Consider the following 18,889-nt stretch of genomic DNA (forward strand, 5'->3'; position numbering starts at 1 on the left):
CGGGACAAGGAGGGACACGTGACCCGGGATCCTGGATATAGCGGTATACAGTGATCCTGGACCTGTATATAGCAGAGTACAGTGATCTGGGACCTGTATATAGGTGTATACAATTATCCTGGACCTATATATAGCAGAATACTGTGATCCGACCTGCATATAACTGTATACAGTGATCTGGGACCTGTATATAGCAGTATACAGTGATCTGGGACCTGTATATAGCAGTATACAGTGATCTGGGACCTGTATATAGTAGTATACAGTGATCGTAACTTGTATATAGCAGTATACCATGATCCTGGACCTGTAAAAAGTTGTATAGAATGATCCTAGACCTGTATATAGCAGTATACAGTGATCCGACCTGTATATAACTATACTGTGATCCTGGAAGTGTATCCTGACCTGTATATAGCAGAATCAGTGATCTTGGACCTGTATATAGCAGTATATAGTGATCCTGAACCTGCATATATAAGTATACAATCATGACCGACCCTGACCTGTATATAGCTGCATACAGTGATCCAGGACCTGTATATAGCTGCATACAGTGATCCTGGACCTGTATATAGCTGCATACAGTGATCCTGGACCTGTGTATAGCTTCATACAGTGATCCTGGACCTGTATATAGCTGCATACAGTCATCCTTGACCTGTATAAAGCTGCATACAGTGATCATGGACCTGTATATAGCTTCATACAGTGATCCTGGACCTGTATAAAGCTGCATACAGTGATCATGGACCTGTATAAAGCTGCATACAGTGATCCTGGACCTGTATAAAGCTGCATACAGTGATCCTGGACCTGTATATAGCTGCCTACAGTGATCCTGGACCTGTATATAGCTGCATACAGTGATCCTGGACCTGTATATAGCTGCATACAGTGATCATGGACCTGTATATAGCTTCATACAGTGATCCTGGACCTGTATATAGCTGCATACAGTGATCCTGGACCTGTGTATAGCTGCATACAGTGATCCTGGACCTGTGTATAGCTTCATACAGTGATCCTGGACCTGTATATAGCTGCATACAGTGATCCTGGACCTGTATATAGCTGCCTACAGTGATCCTGGACCTGTATATAGCTGCATACAGTGATCCTGGACCTGTATATAGCTGCATAGAGTGATCCTGGACCTGTATATAGCTGCATACAGTGATCCTGGACCTGTATATAGCTGCATACAGTGATCATGGACCTGTATATAGCTTCATACGGTGATCCTGGACCTGTATATAGCTGCATACGGTGATCCTGGACCTGTATATAGCTGCATACGGTGATCCTGGACCTGTATATAGCTGCATACGGCGATCCTGGACCTGTATATAGCTGCATACAGTGATCCTGGACCTGTATATAGCTGCATACAGTGATCCTGGACCTGTATATAGCTGCATACAGTGATCCTGGACCTGTATATAGCTGCATACAGTGATCCTGGACCTGTATATAGCTGCATACAGTGATCCTGGACCTGTATATAGCTGTGTACAGTGATCCTGGACCTGTATATAGCTGTGTACAGTGATCCTGGACCTGTATATAGCTGTGTACAGTGATCCTGGACCTGTATATAGCTGCATACAGTGATCCTGGACCTGTATATAGCTGCATACAGTGATCCTGGACCTGTATATAGCTGTATACAGTGATCCTGGACCTGTATATAGCTGCGTACAGTGATCCTGGACCTGTATATAGCTTCATACAGTGATCCTGAACCTGTATATAGCTGCATACAGTGATCCTGGACCTGTATATAGCTGCATACAGTGATCCTGGACCTGTATATAGCTGCATACCATGATCCTGGACCTGTATATAGCTGCATACAGTGATCCTGGACCTGTATATAGCTGCATACAGTGATCCTGGACCTGTATATAGCAGTTTGTATTCCCATTTTACCCAGGATCCACAATAGGTGGTATTGTCGCCCCCATACACCCCCAGTGTGTGCACTGCAGACCATTGAGGTCCCAGAGATCTGGTGGAAATGTACGCAGTCTTCCTCCACTAGACAGTACTGGTCACTGTAGCGGTGATCACTGTGCACAATGCACATACCGCCATACTGCGCTGCTTATATCTTCACTGATAGCTACGTTCTGTGACTTCATGCAGAAGATTAAGTGCACGAGGTCACACTGATACTCCTCTCCTGTGCGGGGCATGTTCTCGGCACAGCTGTCCAGTACCTTCTGTTGGCTATACCAGGATAAAGCCATTATGGAGACCGAAGACAGGTGGGTGGGGGTCCTGCTGCCGCATCATGCAGGTCACTTATTCTGTTGACCACTGTGTTAGTCCACGGGAACACAAGACGAGTCACTACGGTATTTCACTAGCCCTGTGCTTTCAATCAACGCCTTGGAAATGTGGTGCTGTAGAAGGATGTTATCAATCCCATAGATGGCAAGAAGAACAAGCAAATACATTTTGGAACAAATCTAGCCAAACATGTCACTGGAGCAAGGATCACCAAGCTACGACTTGCCTACTTTGGACACATCATACAAAGAGATCAATCACTGGAGAAGGACATCATAGTCTTAAGAATAGAAGCAGCAAGGCGAAGAGTAACATCAGCAACTCGATGGCTTGATAAAATCAATATAACGGCAGAGAAGACCCTGGTGGATCTATCTAGGTGTAGAAGATCCTGGTGCACCTATCTAGCCGTAGAAGATTCTGATGGACCTATCTAGGCTTAGAAGATCCTGGTTGAGTTATCTAGGTGGCGAAGACACTGGTGGATCTATCTAGGTGACGAAGACCCTGGTGGATCTATCTAGGTGACGAAGACCCTGGTGGATCTATCTAGGTGACGAAGACCCTGGTGGATCTATCTAGGTGACGAAGACCCTGGTGGATCTATCTAGGTGACGAAGACCCTGGTGGATCTATCTAGGTGACGAAGACCCTGGTGGATCTATCTAGGTGACGAAGACCCTGGTGGATCTATCTAGGTGACGAAGACCCTGGTGGATCTATCTAGGTGACGAAGACCCTGGTGGATCTATCTTGGTGACGAAGACCCTGGTGGATCTATCTAGGTGACGAAGACCCTGGTGGACCTATCTAGGTGGAGAAGATTCTGGTGGACCTATCAAGGCGGAGAAGATTCTGGTGGACCTATCAAGGCGGAGAAGATTCTGGTGGACCTATCAAGGCGGAGAAGATTCTGGTGGACCTATCAAGGCGGAGAAGATTCTGGTGGACCTATCAAGGCGGAGAAGATTCTGGTGGACCTATCAAGGCGGAGAAGATTCTGGTGGACCTATCAAGGCGGAGAAGATTCTGGTGGACCTATCAAGACGGAGAAGATTCTGGTGGACCTATCAAGGCGGAGAAGATTGTGGTGGACCAGATTCTGGTGGACCTATCTAGGTGATGAAGACCCTGGTGGATCTATCTAGGTGGAGAAGATTCTGGTGGACCTATCTAGGCGGAGAAGATTCTGGTGGACCTATATAGGTGGACCTCTCTATGGAACTCCCGGGGAAAGGCGATCGTTCAGCGTCAGTCCTGTAGGGAGCAGTTGACGCGACTGCGGAGACCCCTACTAGAATGGAGCAATGGAGGTGTGTACTCTCCCCCTGCCCCATTCCTTCTCTATAGTACTGCTGGCGAAAGCTGAGCATTCAGAGTCAGTCCTGTAGGGAGTGGATGAAGTGGCTGCGGAGTCCCCCACTAGAATGGAGCAATGGCGGTGTGTACTCACCCCCTGCCCCATTCCGTCTCTATGAGAATTCTGGTTGGAAAGACAAGCGGTCAGCTTTATTCCTGTAGGAGAAGATGACGTCTTTGCGGAGACCCCTACTAGAATGGAGCAATGGCGGTGTATACTCACCCTCTGCCCCATTCCTTCTCTATGGGACTATCGGAGAAAGCCGAGCATTCAGAGTCAGTCCTGTAGGGAGTGGATGAAGTGGCTGCGGAGACCCCCACTAGAATGGAGCAATGGCGGTGTGTACTCACCCCCTGCCCCATTCCGTCTCTACGGGACTGCTTGTTGCGCTGCTCCTTTCAGACGGAAGACAAAATTGCCCCATTCCGGCAATCGGTGGGGGTCTATAAGTGACCTCCTTTATTGTGGACTAGAATCTTCCTGGATATGTGTGAATGTCCCAATCCTCCTACCCCCATAATAATAGCGCTTGGGCCGCTTTCATAGTCAAGCGGGGCGCGGCTCCCACATTGTAGGAGAAGCCATATTGTTATAAATGTTAATTTTTCACCCCCCCTGTGGACCCTCTACCCTCCAGCCCCTAACTCCAATTTTAAGACTACTGATATGTCCTATCCCAGCAGCGCCGCGTCCTCCCCCTATAGCTGCCGAGGCTGATTTTTTGCTAATTGCTGAGGTCAGGGAGAGTGCGGAGCCTCAGTCCCTCCATTGTAGGAGTGCGGGCACGAAGATTAAACGCCATGACTCACTGACATTGGTATGTGAGCGCCCCGGCCGCTGAATAGTGGGGGCATTTGCTATTTTGGGATTCTGAACTTTAGTGAAAGCAGAAGAAAAAATACAGCCTGTGATGTGTCCGAAAAAAAAAATGACACCCGTGTGCCTGGTCTGCAGGGAGAAGATGCCCTGCCATATGTGCCCTATGTACCCGTCATACTAATGGCCGGCATGCCCATCTGACCCATCTCCGCCATACAGACCGTAGTCATCAGGTGCCATGCTCTGACCACACACAGCAGAGATGGCACCGTGCACCCGTAACGGTGATGTCTGCAGCCCCCATAATAGGCACAGTGCCCCTTACTACAGTACCAGCATTATTGCTTCCCAAAAAAGAAGCCATCTGCATTGGCCCTATATAGTATTCTGCTTAACAATACGGTGCCGTGCTGCCCCCATAACAATGCCTGTCATGCTGTCCCCATATTAAATCCTGCTATGCTGCCCCCGTAACAATTCTTGCCATGCTGCCCCCCATAAAAAATCTTGTTATGCTGCTCCCCCAAAGAAAGCTTACCATGCTGCCCCATTAAAAAGTCAGGCCACACTGATCCCCAAAGAAAAACTGCAATTCTGCCCCATAACAAAGCCTGCCACGCTGCCCCCCATAATAAGGCCAGTCACACTGGTCCCATAACAAAGCCTGTCACACTGCCCTCCATAGCACAGCGGGTCACGCTGCCCCCCCATAATAAAGCCAGTCATTCTGCCCCCCAATAATAAAGCCAGTCATTCTGCCCCCCCATAATAAAGCCAGTCATTCTGCCCCCCCATAATAAAGCCAGTCATTCTGCCCCCCAATAACAAAGCCTGTCATGCTGCCCCCATAACAAAGCCGGTCACGTTGCCCTGCATAGCACAGCTGGTCACACTGCCCTCCATAATAAAACCAGTCATGATGCCCCCATAATAAAGCTGGACATGCTGAACCCTAGAACAAAGCCAGTCACTCTGTCCCTTAACAAAGCTGGTCACTATGCTCCCCATAACAAAGTCATTTATGCTGTCCCCCATAATAAAGTGAGTTACTGCCCCCATAACAAAGATGGTCACGCTGCCCCTCCATAACAAAGCCGATTATGTAGCCCCCCATAACAAAGCCAGTCACGCTGCCCCCATAACATAGCCTGTCACACTGTTCCCCATAACAAAGCCGGTCACGTTGCCCCCATAGCACAGCCAGTCAAGCTGCTCCCATAACATAGCCTGTCACACTGTTCCCCATAACAAAGCCGATCACATTGCCCCCATAACAAAGCCAGTCACGCTGCCCCATAACAAAGCCTGTCATATTGCCCCCATAACATAGCCTGTCATACTGTTCCCCATAACAAAGCCGGTCACGCTGCCCCCATAACAAAGCAAGTCATGCTACCCTCCATAGCAAAGCTGGTCACGCTGCCCCCATAACAAAGCAAGTCATGCTACCCTCCATAGCAAAGCCGGTCACGCTGCCCCCATAACAAAGCAAGTCATGCTACCCTCCATAGCAAAGCCGGTCACGCTGCCCCCATAACAAAGCAAGTCATGCTACCCTCCATAGCAAAGCTGGTCACGCTGCCCCCATAACAAAGCAAGTCATGCTACCCTCCATAGCAAAGCTGGTCACGCTGCCCCCATAACAAAGCAAGTCATGCTACCCCCCATAGCAAAGCTGGTCACGCTGCCCCCATAACAAAGCAAGTCATGCTACCCTCCATAGCAAAGCTGGTCACGCTGCCCCCATAACAAAGCAAGTCATGCTACCCTCCATAGCAAAGCTGGTCACGCTGCCCCCATAACAAAGCAAGTCATGCTACCCCCCATAACAAAGCAAGTCATGCTACCCTCCATAGCAAAGCTGGTCACGCTGCCCCCATAACAAAGCAAGTCATGGTACCCTCCATAGCAAAGCCGGTCACGCTGCCCCCATAACAAAGCAAGTCATGCTACCCTCCATAGCAAAGCTGGTCACGCTGCCCCCATAACAAAGCAAGTCATGCTACTTTCCATAGCAAAGCCGGTCACGCTGCCCCCATAACAAAGCAAGTCATGCTACCCTCCATAGCAAAGCTGGTCACGCTGCCCCCATAACAAAGCAAGTCATGCTACCCCCCATAGCAAAGCCGGTCATGCTGCCCCCATAACAAAGCAAGTCATGCTACCCTCCATAGCAAAGCTGGTCACGCTGCCCCCATAACAAAGCAAGTCATGCTACCCTCCATAGCAAAGCTGGTCACGCTGCCCCCATAACAAAGCAAGTCATGCTACCCCCCATAGCAAAGCCGGTCACGCTGCCCCCATAACAAAGCAAGTCATGCTACCCTCCATAGCAAAGCTGGTCACGCTGCCCCCATAACAAAGCAAGTCATGCTACCCTCCATAGCAAAGCTGGTCACGCTGCCCCCATAACAAAGCAAGTCATGCTACCCTCCATAGCAAAGCTGGTCACGCTGCCCCCATAACAAAGCAAGTCATGCTACCCTCCATAGCAAAGCCGGTCACGCTGCCCCCATAACAAAGCAAGTCATGCTACCCTCCATAGCAAAGCTGGTCACGCTGCCCCCATAACAAAGCAAGTCATGCTACCCTCCATAGCAAAGCTGGTCATGCTGCCCCCATAACAAAGGAATGTGAATGTGGCTACATCAGACCACCGCTCTTTACTATGATGAGCAGAACACAACAATTTATGAATTATACTTGATAGCTAATTTAAATTTTTTATTTTTTACTACAGTTTACAATCATTCATGGCACAGTCATAGGATAATAATAAGATTTATTCACTTTATATAGCGCTATTAATTCCACAGCGCTTTACATACATTGGTAACACTGTCCCCATTGGGGCTCACAATCTAAATTCCCTATCAGTATGTTTTTTGGAGTATGGGAGGAAACCGGAGAACCCGGAGGAAACCCACGCAAACACGGGGAGAACATACAAACTGCTTGCAGATGGTGTCCTTGGTGGCAATTAAACCCAGGACCCCAGCGCTGCAAGACTGCAGTGCTAACCACTGAGCCACCACAAGACTGCAGTGCTAACCACTGAGCCACCACAAGACTGCAGTGCTAACCACTGAGCCACCGTGCCGCCCCGAATAGCGGACAGGTGGGGACCCTATAATGGGGCAAGTGATAGGACGTCACTATTCTCAAATCCCCAGTGAGAGGGGACACTGCAGACCCCTGGGGTCCCTGCGCTCGGACCTCTCTGTCCTCAGATGACACTTCTCAGAATGACTTTTCCTGCAATCCCTTTAATAGGTTTTGAAAAACCCAAATGACAAGTAATTACTAATCGTTAATGACTTTGTGACTGTTTCAGAAAGCGGAGTATCTGCTGAAGTGGTGGCAGCCGTGGACGTGAACACCACCGCCAACGAGGTGTACAAGCACAACTTCCCTAACACCCCATTATGGCCCAAGACCATAGAGGTAGGTGCGGATTTCTGCTGTATGTGCATCCGGCTAACTTCAGCCGCCCATGTCCGTCCGGACACAGCAGCGCGGCCATTAGTCTGTAGGGCACTGTGCCACGTATCCGTGCTCCGTAAGCTTTGTGTTGGTTATTATAAAGGGTGGGTGCCATGATAAGACGCACCAGATCTGGTCGGGTGGGGGATAAATAAATAAATAAATAGCCCTGTGAATGGAAGTAGTTGGGGAGGACGAGCGTTCAAAATGTAGATTTGAAGATTCCCGATTCATACATACCATTAGGCTAGGGCTACAGAGATTTTGGCCAAAACAGGCGTTGTGCAACCGCTCGGTGTCGCTGTTACATCGCGGTGCTATACAAGTGAATGGGGCCAAATTCTGCTACAAGCAAGTCACAAAATATCCATCTGAGTCTGATTTTTCGCACTTGTTACATTGCAGCACCATTCACTTGTATAGAGCCGCGATGTGGAAGTGAACCTCAAATTGTGCGACAGCTGTTGCATCCAAAAACATCTGCACTTGCTACCATTCTCAGTGTGCCTCTGGGAAGACAAAACAATCACTGATCTCGGGGAGACCAGCCAAAGAAAACACTGCCGGCAGCCAGCAAAGGCACTCAACACAGTGAAATCCTAGGTGCATTGCCCCCGGGAACTATACAAACCAAAAAAGGTCCGTGGAGCCTCCGTTAGGAGTCTCGACACGGAAAATAGCCAGATATCCCTCTTGGAAGGATTTAGCCAAGGAGTGACTCTTTTTAGGAGACCACCATAACCACCATATTAAGTGGCCCAAATCAAAAATGTCCATGGAGCCTCTGTTAGGAGACTCGACACGGAAAATAGCCAGATATCCCTCCGGGAAGAACCTAGCTAAGGAGTGACTCTTTTTAGGAGACCACCACAACCACCATATTAAGTGGCCCAAATCAAAAATGTCCATGGAGCCTCTGTTAGGAGACTCGACACGGAAAATAGCCAGATATCCCTCCGGGAAGAACCTAGCTAAGGAGTGACTCTTTTTAGGAGACCACCACAACCACCATATTAAGTGGCCCAAATCAAAAATGTCCATGGAGCCTCTGTTAGGAGACTCGACACGGAAAATAGCCAGATATCCCTCCGGGAAGAACCTAGCTAAGGAGTGACTCTTTTTAGGAGACCACCACAACCACCATATTAAGTGGCCCAAATCAAAAACGTCCGTGGAGCCTCTGTTAGGGGCCTCGAAACAGAAAACATCCATATCCCTCCAGGAAGGACCTAGCCAAGGAGTGACTCTTTTTAGGAGACCACCATAACCACCATATTAAGTGGCCCTCTTGGTCAATATCCAACTCTTTGACGAGTTTAAAGATCTGACAAGGGAAATACCAAGGCCAGGTATCCATCCACAGACAGCTGTTTCGGGGTATTGCCCCTCATCAGTGTGGAGTAGGATTCTGGCTAGGTGGGAGCAATGCCTAGTAGACCAGCCAGATAAAACAATCACTGATCTCGGGGAGACCAGCCAGAGAAAGCCGGGAAGCATGCATCCAACTTCCGAGGCGCGCTAACGCCACCGGAACAAGTTGCACGCATGCGTGACATTTCCAGGAGCTTTCAGTGACTCTGCTTTTGGAAATCATGTTATCAAATACACAGAGGTGTGATAACACGGAAAGAGGGCCGACTAGTCAGGGGAACTAACACCGCATCGAATAGTCACAGAACTAATTTGAATAAGAAAAACGGTGGTAAGAAATGCTTTTTTAAATGTTTTATTTTATAGATTTATATTATACAGGGATGGTTTGGATGGGAATTGGAACATGCAAATGTAAATGCTGCTGGCTTGGAGGGTATAAGGAACCTGACAGGTTTCCTTTTAAGAGTATTTGTCAGATGATTTTAAAGTACAATACTAAAGTTATCTTTAAATAGGGCTTAAAGAGACCTTTCAGGATCAGTAAGTTTTATTGCTCTACCCTCTCCTGTTATCTTGTTGTCAGCTCTGTAGAATTCAGTGTCTCCCGCATGCTAGTCAAGTGTATGTAAATACAATTTGCATATTCACTGCTCCGGCCATCCACCTCTCAGTGCATTCACTATCACTACTGAGTAGTGATGGGCAGTCCGTCTCTTTTTGGTGATCCGGTTCCCATGGCTCCGCTCACCAAAAAGAACCAGATCTTTCAGATCGTTCTTGGCTTCTTATTAAATATGCGTTCACCCCAGGTGAACACATATTTAAGATTATAGTGACCCCGCCCACCCACGGCTAAACCCCGCCCACTTACAAGTGACCAATCATATTGTTGAGTAAGCGGGGTTTAGCCGCGAGTGGGCGGGGTTTCAGCGGCGAAAAGAGCCGTTTAGAGATTTTAGTGGCTCTCACTGGTGATCTGGCTTCTGTCAGCCACAGCAGGGAGCCGTATCTTTGTGTCGGATCGTTCATGACCGACACATCACTAGTGCTGAGAGGTTGGAGGGAGTATGGGTGGGAGCAACAGTGCAAATTCAGTACAGATTTACTATCGCTGATGCCAGCACTGAGAGGAGGGAGCAGGGCATATACAGTTTGTATTTACATACTGTATGCATGACTAGTTACTAAGTCACACTGAATTCTACAGATCTTACAACAACATAACAAGATAAGGTAGAGCAATAAAACTTACTGAGTTTGAAAGGTCACTTTAAGCCCTATTTAAAGATAATATTAGTATTATACTAGAAAATCACCTGACAGATTCCCTTAAAGATCTTATTGGTGCCGGTCCCAGAGGTAAAACCTACATCTACAGTATCTCTAGAACAGGTGCCCGTCTTGTACCGCCACGTGGGCCTCTCAATTCACTTTTATAGGCGTTCCGAACATTTTTGGAGATCCCATAGAAGTACCGTAAGTGGAGAGACCTGCACTTACGAGGGCAACTCTACAGAACTGGCGGCTTGTGATCAGAAAAGGTGAGGGTGCCCGGGGTGACACCTGCATGTATTAGACTTTTTGGGCAAATTCTGTGGATTAATCCTCTGCATTATTGGACATTATTAGGAAAGTAAACAACCATTTTTGGATTTGTTGGGGTTGTCGCTTATCTGTTTCGATCTGATACCTCCAGGCACATTTGTCATAGAGTAAGTGACAACTTGGGATCAGTCAGGGGGATACATGGAGATACTGAATCCGGGGGAATTGGTAATTCTTCTGAAAAGGTCATTCATGTGCAAAACTGATCCAAGGTAGAACTGCTGCAGATGAAAGCAGAGGCCCCTATTGGTTATTATGGAAGAATATGTTCTGCTTGATGCCATTTTAATTCTGTTCTAAAGAAATAACAGAAAAGCTTTGTGTCTAAGCAAAACAGATAAACGAACATGTGAACTTAGGGTACCGTCACACTTTAGCGACGCTCCAGCGATCCCGCCAGCGATCTGACCTGGTCAGGATCGCTGGTGCGTCGCTACATGGTCGCTGGTGATCTGTCAATCAGGCAGATCTCACCAGCGACCAGTGACCAGCCCCCAGCCAGCAGCGACGCGTGGAAGAGATGCTGCGCTTGGCAACTAAGGTAAATATTGGGTAACCAAGCGCTTGGTTACCCGATATTTACCTTTGTTACCAGCGCACACCGCTTAGCGCTGGCTCCCTGCACTCCTAGCCAGAGTACACATCGGGTTAATAAGCAAACCGCTTTGCTTATTAACCCGATGTGTACTCCGGCTACTTGTGCAGGGAGCCGACACTGGCAGCCTGAGAGCGGCGGACACTAGTAACCAAGGTAAATATCGGGTAACCAAGCAAAGGGCTTCGCTTGGTTACCCGATATTTACCTTGGTTACAGCTTACCGCAGGCTGCTAGAAGTCGGCTCCCTGCTGCCTGCACATTCAGTCAGTCATTCATTCATTCAATCAATCATTGCTCTCTCGCTGTCACACACAGCGATGTGTGCTTCACAGCGGGAGAGTAACGTCCAAAAAATGAACCAGCACTGTGTGCATCGAGCAGCGATCTCACAGCAGGGGCCAGATCACTGCTCAGTGTCACACACAGCGAGATCACTAATGAGGTCACTGCTGCGTCACAAAAACCGTGACTCAGCAGCGATCTCGCTAGCGATCTCGCTATGTGAGAAGTACCCCTTAGCCTTAAAGGGGTTGTCCAGTGAAGATAACTTATCATTTATCCAGATGACAGGTGATAGCTTATTGATCGGTAAGGATCTGACCACTAATATCTGCTCCAGTCGGTAGAATGGAGCACACACCCAACCACTGTTCAATTCATTCTCTATAGGACTGACAGAAAAAAACGAGCAATGCACTCGACATCTCTACAGTATATATTATATTGAAATATTTGGAAACAACCTACAGAGCTGGGCTGACATGGGAATATTTCTGGCCATAATGGGAACCAATCGAAGACACAACATATTTACGAACGCTCGTTTAAAATCAGTGCACAGTGACCACGTTGCCCAGACACCTTCCATAGGTGGAGGGTGCCTTAAACACCTAGTGGTGTGCTGGTCGTTTAAAAATCGGTGCGCTCCTAGTAGACTTGCGTGGCATGCTCAGCTCCTGCAAGCTGACAGCAAGGATCAGAGACACAGGGGCTACCGCTGAGCAGTCGGGAAGGTGAGTGTGCCAGCGACCCCGCCAGAAGGAGGGGGCAGGACAGTGCGGAGACGCCAGTAACTGCATAACACTGCCATTGTCCACATAAAACATCCTATCCATATGCGTAGACCCAGCGGTGGACATCTTGGTGCGATGGATGTGTCACGTCTGTATGTCATTCTTTCAGTTCTGTTGTGATCTCCCGGTGTCATGACCACTGCTTCACACCAGGTCCAGCCATAGTGTTCACCTACCCAGATCGCCATAGATGGGCTCGGAAGCCTCTTGACAAATGTGTCCGGAAATCATGGACAGACCCATCATTATCGCTATCACTGGGATGTCCCATCCCTTTATGACCAGTCTGACCTCTGACATCGCTACCAATCCCGAATGAATGAATGAATGAATGAATGAATGAATGAAGAAAACGCCGTTTTCCCTGCACATCTGAGCTCCACATTGCCGACTGTGCGGTAATGTTCAGCTGGACCTGTTCCATGTTGGGGTGCCACTGTACAAGGAAAACAGTAATAAGGGCGCAGCTCTAAACCAGCTCTGCTACCTCTTTATTCACAAAGGTCCAATCCGCACCAGTCATAAAATCATGACCTATCCCAGCAATATTTAATAGAAAAACACCTTGTAAAAGGGCTGTATACTCTGGACATTTCCTTTCCATATGCCCCATGGATTTCACATTTGGGGGCTAGCAATTTGCTTTAAATGGGTATTCCCAGCTCCAAGATCCTATGAGAATATGTAGTAGGCATAATAATCTAATATATAAAGCTCAGTGTATGTATGTGTGTATATACTGTATGTGTGTGTATGTATGTCCGCTAAAGGAATCCACACCGTCGCATTTACAATCACGAAATTTTGCAGAGACGCCTCATGTGACCCAGGGAGCGTCATAGACTGTTTTGACGGGAAAATTTAACCCCGCGCTTTAGTTATTCACCAAAATCCTGCCTCCATTTAACTGAATGGAGGTGGGAGCTACTGGCTATTAGTAGCAACTGTCAGTGGTTGCTATAGGAACAAAATAAACTGTTAGTATAAGAAGCTTATGTGTGAGGTAATATGATGTCGGTGGTGAGAGAGAGATAGAGAGAGACAGACAGAACCACAGACAGAGACAGACGGCCAAAGAAACAGACCTGGAAAGAGACAGACGGTCAAAGAGACATCATCCCTGGAGAGAGACATCCCTGGAGAGAGACATCCCTGGAGAGAGACAGCCCTGGAAAGAGACAGCCCTGGAAAGACACAGACGGGCAAAGAGACAGCCCTGGAAAGACACAGACGGGCAAAGAGACAGCCCTGGAAAGACACAGACGGGCAAAGAGACAGCCCTGGAAAGAGACAGACGGGCAAAGAGACAGCCCCCTGGAAAGAGACAGACGGGCAAAGAGACAGCCCTGGAAAGAGACAGACGGGCAAAGAGACAGCCCTGGAAAGAGACAGACGGGCAAAGAGACAGCCGAGCAAAGAGACAGCCCTGGAAAGAGACAGACGGGCAAAGAGACAGCCCTGGAAAGAGACAGACGGGCAAAGAGACAGCCCTGGAAAGAGACAGACGGGCAAAGAGACAGCCCCCTGGAAAGAGACAGACGGGCAAAGAGACAGTCCTGGAAAGAGACAGACGGGCAAAGAGACAGCCCTGGAAAGAGACAGACGGGCAAAGAGACAGCCGAGCAAAGAGACAGCCCTGGAAAGAGACAGACGGGCAAAGAGACAGCCCTGGAAAGACAGACGGGCAAAGAGACAGACGGGCAAAGAGACGGGCAAAGAGACAGCCCTGGAAAGAGACAGACGGGCAAAGAGACAGCCGAGCAAAGAGACAGCCCTGGAAAGAGACAGCCCTGGAAAGAGACAGACGGGCAAAGAGACAGACGGGCAAAGAGACAGACGGGCAAAGAGACAGACGGGCAAAGAGACAGACGGGCAAAGAGACAGACCTGGAAAGAGACAGCCCTGGAAAGAGACAGACGGGCAAAGAGACAGCCCTGGAAAGACACAGACGGGCAAAGAGACAGCCCTGGAAAGAGACAGCCCTGGAAAGAGACAGCCCTGCAAAGAGACAGACGGGCAAAGAGACAGACGGGCAAAGAGACAGACGGGCAAAGAGACAGACGGGCAAAGAGACAGACGGGCAAAGAGACAGACCTGGAAAGAGACAGCCCTGGAAAGAGACAGCCCTGGAAAGAGACAGCCCTGGAAAGAGACAGACGGGCAAAGAGACAGACGGGCAAAGAGACGGGCAAAGAGACAGCCCTGGAAAGAGACAGCCCTGGAAAGAGACAGACGGGCAAAGAGACAGCCCTGGAAAGAGACAGACGGGCAAAGAGACAGCCCTGGAAAGAGACAGCCCTGGAAAGACACAGACGGGCAAAGAGACAGCCCTGGAAAGAGACAGCCCTGGAAAGAGACAGCCCTGGAAAGAGACAGCCGGGCAAAGAGACAGCCCTGGAAAGAGACAGCCGGGCAAAGAGACAGCCGGGCAAAGAGACAGACCTGGAAAGAGACAGACCTGGAAAGAGACAGACCTGGAAAGAGACAGACCTGGAAAGAGACAGACCTGGAAAGAGACAGACCTGGAAAGAGACAGACCTGGAAAGAGACAGAACTGGAAAGAGACAGAACTGGAAAGAGACAGAACTGGAAAGAGACAGAACTGGAAAAAGACAGACAAAGACAGACGGGGAAACAGACAGACAGACACACACATACATACATAGACACACACACATACACACACACACACACACACATACATACATACATACATACATACACACATATACACACACATACACACACACATACACACACATACACAGACACACACACAGACAGACACAGAGATGGAGACAGATAAACTGATACAAATACACACAGAGAGATAGAAACAGACAGACAAAGAAAGACACAGACAGAGAGACAGACAGAGACTGGGAGAGAGACAGAGAGACAGTTACTATCCTGGGCAACGCCCGGGTACTACAGCTAGTAATAATATTAGCAAATACCTCCAATTAGAAATGTAGTATAGCTCTCCTGATTAAATATGTTGCTTACTTCATTTGCAGGGCATTGCAGTAGCTTAGCTATGCATGGTTACAAACACTCATAGTGACAGTTGCTTGTGGTCGTAGCTATGCCTCATACTTCATGTGCAGGGCATTGCAGTAGCTTAGCTATGCATGGTTACAAACACTCATAGTGACAGTTGCTTGTGGTCGTAGCTATGCCTCATACTTCGTGTGCAGGGCATTGCAGTAGCTTAGCTATGCATGGTTACAAACACTCATAGTGACAGTTGCTTATGGTCGTAGCTATGCCTCATACCTCATGTGCAGGGCATTGCAGTAGCTTAGCTATCCATGGTTACAAACACTCATAGTGACAGTTGCTTGTGGTCGTAGCTATGCCTCATACCTCATGTGCAGGGCATTGCAGTATCTTAGCTATCCATAGTTATGAACACTCATAGTAACAGTTAGTTGCTTGTGGTTGTAACCATGGATACCTAGGCTGCAATGACCTGCACATGAGGTAAGACACATGGCTATATCAGGAGAACTATGCTACATTTGGAGGTATTTGCTAATATTATTATTATTACACCTATTGAATATTTGGATATGATTTTGCAGATGGGAATACCCCTTTAAGCAAAGCTCCTTTATTTTCCATGGTAGTCTATAGACCGGAATGATCCCCGTGTAATGATGTGTGATTACACGGCTGGTTCAGAGGCCACACGTGGCTTTCCCTGATATTATCAGCTGATCGCTGCGGCTGGAGACACATGGTAATAATCTGATCAGAAGTTATAATCCCAGTGTAAAGGTCGGCCGATAAGCAGGTCCTCCTATTACCGCACTCATCATTAGTGCAGGTTACAATGACCCCGAGACACTGAAGGCGATATAATATTGTATCCATGGGGTCAATACTGATCATTTCTTATTTAATCCAAGTAGTGGACAGATCTGGCAGAGAATGGGTTATACGACCTGGCGTTACTCAATGCAATATACGCAAAGTAACATGATCTCCATACTAAACCTCTACATGAATGATAGAAGGTGAATACACATATTTGGTCTAAGTGCACTTTTGCAGCCAGTGTTTCAGTTATTCATATTTATCTAAAATACATCTGCCGTTTTGTGCATACAGCTCCTCTGCAGATCTGTGTCCTCATGATTATAGAATACAATCAAGAAAAGGGGTAAACAAAAAGATGGGTACTGTCACGGATGTGTCACAAGTGACAGTCGTGTGGTTTCTGGCAATAGAAGGTCACAGCGTTTGGCTGTGCAGAATGCTCCCTGACTTTCCATTGTTCCTGCTGTCAGTATTCACTGGTATAGGTAGCTTTTCTTCTGGATTCATCTCTCTCCCTTTTGGATCCAGCAGCAGCTCGCCTTCCACCCAGCTGCTGATCATTTGTATTCCCTTGGTGCTTATATACCCCTTCCTTCCTTGGACTGGTACTGGTGATATTTTTCAGTTAATTCAAGCCTTGGTTGCAAGTAGGTGGCTTGTACTCCTCTGTGCTCTCATTGCTGAAAACTTTGCTGAACTTCTACCTGATAAGTAGTCCATGCATTTTCCCTTTGTGTGTCCTCCTTGTGTCCTTTAGTGTTTAGTGGACTTGACGAAAAGCTCATCCCATCCGTTCCCTATTTAGGGTCCAGCACTAGGGATACCTAGGGTCAGGTATCCGGCTCGGCGCATCGGTGCAGAACCTATCTAGGGTAGTGAGGGACCTCAGGAACCAGCAGTAGGCTTGGTCAGGGGTCACCATCTTCCCTTTCCCTAGACACAGGGTTTCCCTTCCCTTTCGCCATTCGCTTGATACTTCCCCGTACCTAGCGTGACAGGTACGTGTCACAGCCAGATAAGACCCCGAGCCCCGTGTGATATTGTACTGGACAACCTCTTTTTAAAACGCTTGATACTGCCCTTCCAGAGTGCCGACGTTTTGGCTATGCCAATACTATGATTCCAATATCTACTCTGTAGACGATTTTCCTCACTGATTGGCTGCAGTGGTCACCGGACACGGTGGATCATGTGACTGCCATGAATCGCAGCGATGGAATTGCCGGAATGGCTCCACACCAGAAGGTAAGTATCAAGCGTTTTTATTTTATGATGGGCACTGGTTCGATTTAGGAAGTAATTGTCCATTGTAGACATCCCCTTTAAGTAGCCAGTACTACATGGTTCATAGTCCCAGAGTTGGTTCCCTGGGACAATCTCTGAAGTTTCCAGGACTGGTTACTGGTCATGGTGGCCGTCAGTGGGGTCTCTCGCTGGACTGGGGTAAAAGAAGTTTGGAAACAATATATTATAGTAATTAGTATTACCACTAATAAAGTTATCTCTGGGGACGTGATGCCCTTCTATCTGTATACTTGTATTCCCCTGGTTAACGGCTCGTACTTTTACCTAAGACTGTCTGAGCCGCTGTACCATGTGCCGTCTGAGCAGGGTATTTACATCCTCCTTGTTTATTGCATTATCTTATCCAGACTAGATTACTGCTCGATATCTTTTATTATTGATAGTATGAACTGTGGACATAATAAATGATAATCCAGGGCAGTGGGTTTTATAATATAGCCTTCACAAGAGGCTATATTACCAGATATGCCGGCCACATACCCATTCCCTTTAGCCAACATACTGATGGGCATGTTGGCCACTTAGCCAACGTCCTGATTGGTTTGCTGGATACTCACCCATTGCCTGTAGCCAACATCCTGACGGTCATACCGGCCACTTAACTTATTCTTGTAGCCATCGTCTAGAAGGGCACACCAGCCACTTACCCATTCCCTGTAGCCAATGTCTAAACAGACGTGTAGGACACTTACTCATTCCCTGTAGCCAACATCCTGATGGGCATGCCGGTCATTTACCCTCTCTCTATAACCAACGGCCTGATGGGCATGCCAGCCACTTACTCTTTCCCTCTAGCCAATGTCCCAATGGTAGTTCTGACCGCTTACCCTAGGCTTGTAGCCAATGTCTAGAAGGGTGTACCAGCCACTTACCCTTTCCCTGTAGCCATTGTCCTGACGGTCATTCCGGCCACTTAGGGGCACTTTGCACACTACGACATCGCAGGTGCGATGTCGGAGGGGTCATGTCGAAAGTGACGCACTTCCGGCGTCGCACTCGACATCGTAGTGTGTAAATCCTAGATGATACGATTAACGAGCACAAAATCGTTGTAGTCGTATCATCGATGTAGTGTCTGGGAATTCCATAATTACGCGACTGCGACAGGTACGATGTTATTCCTCGTTCCTGCGGCAGCACACATCGCTGTCTGTG

At 48.0% G+C, this 18,889-nt stretch overlaps 1 protein-coding gene across 1 annotated transcript in view; it reads left to right on the forward strand.

Moving 5' to 3' along the window:
- Positions 1-18,889, forward strand: part of TRDMT1 (tRNA aspartic acid methyltransferase 1) — a 56,268-nt gene that overhangs the window by 387 nt on the left and 36,992 nt on the right. The window contains exon 2 of the mRNA XM_075315594.1: positions 7,809-7,918. Within this exon, the coding sequence (XP_075171709.1) occupies positions 7,809-7,918 (110 nt within the window). The remainder of the gene's footprint in view (positions 1-7,808; positions 7,919-18,889) is intronic.

This window comes from Anomaloglossus baeobatrachus, chromosome 6 (assembly GCF_048569485.1).
Source record: "Anomaloglossus baeobatrachus isolate aAnoBae1 chromosome 6, aAnoBae1.hap1, whole genome shotgun sequence".
NCBI classification, from domain to species: Eukaryota; Metazoa; Chordata; class Amphibia; order Anura; family Aromobatidae; genus Anomaloglossus; species Anomaloglossus baeobatrachus.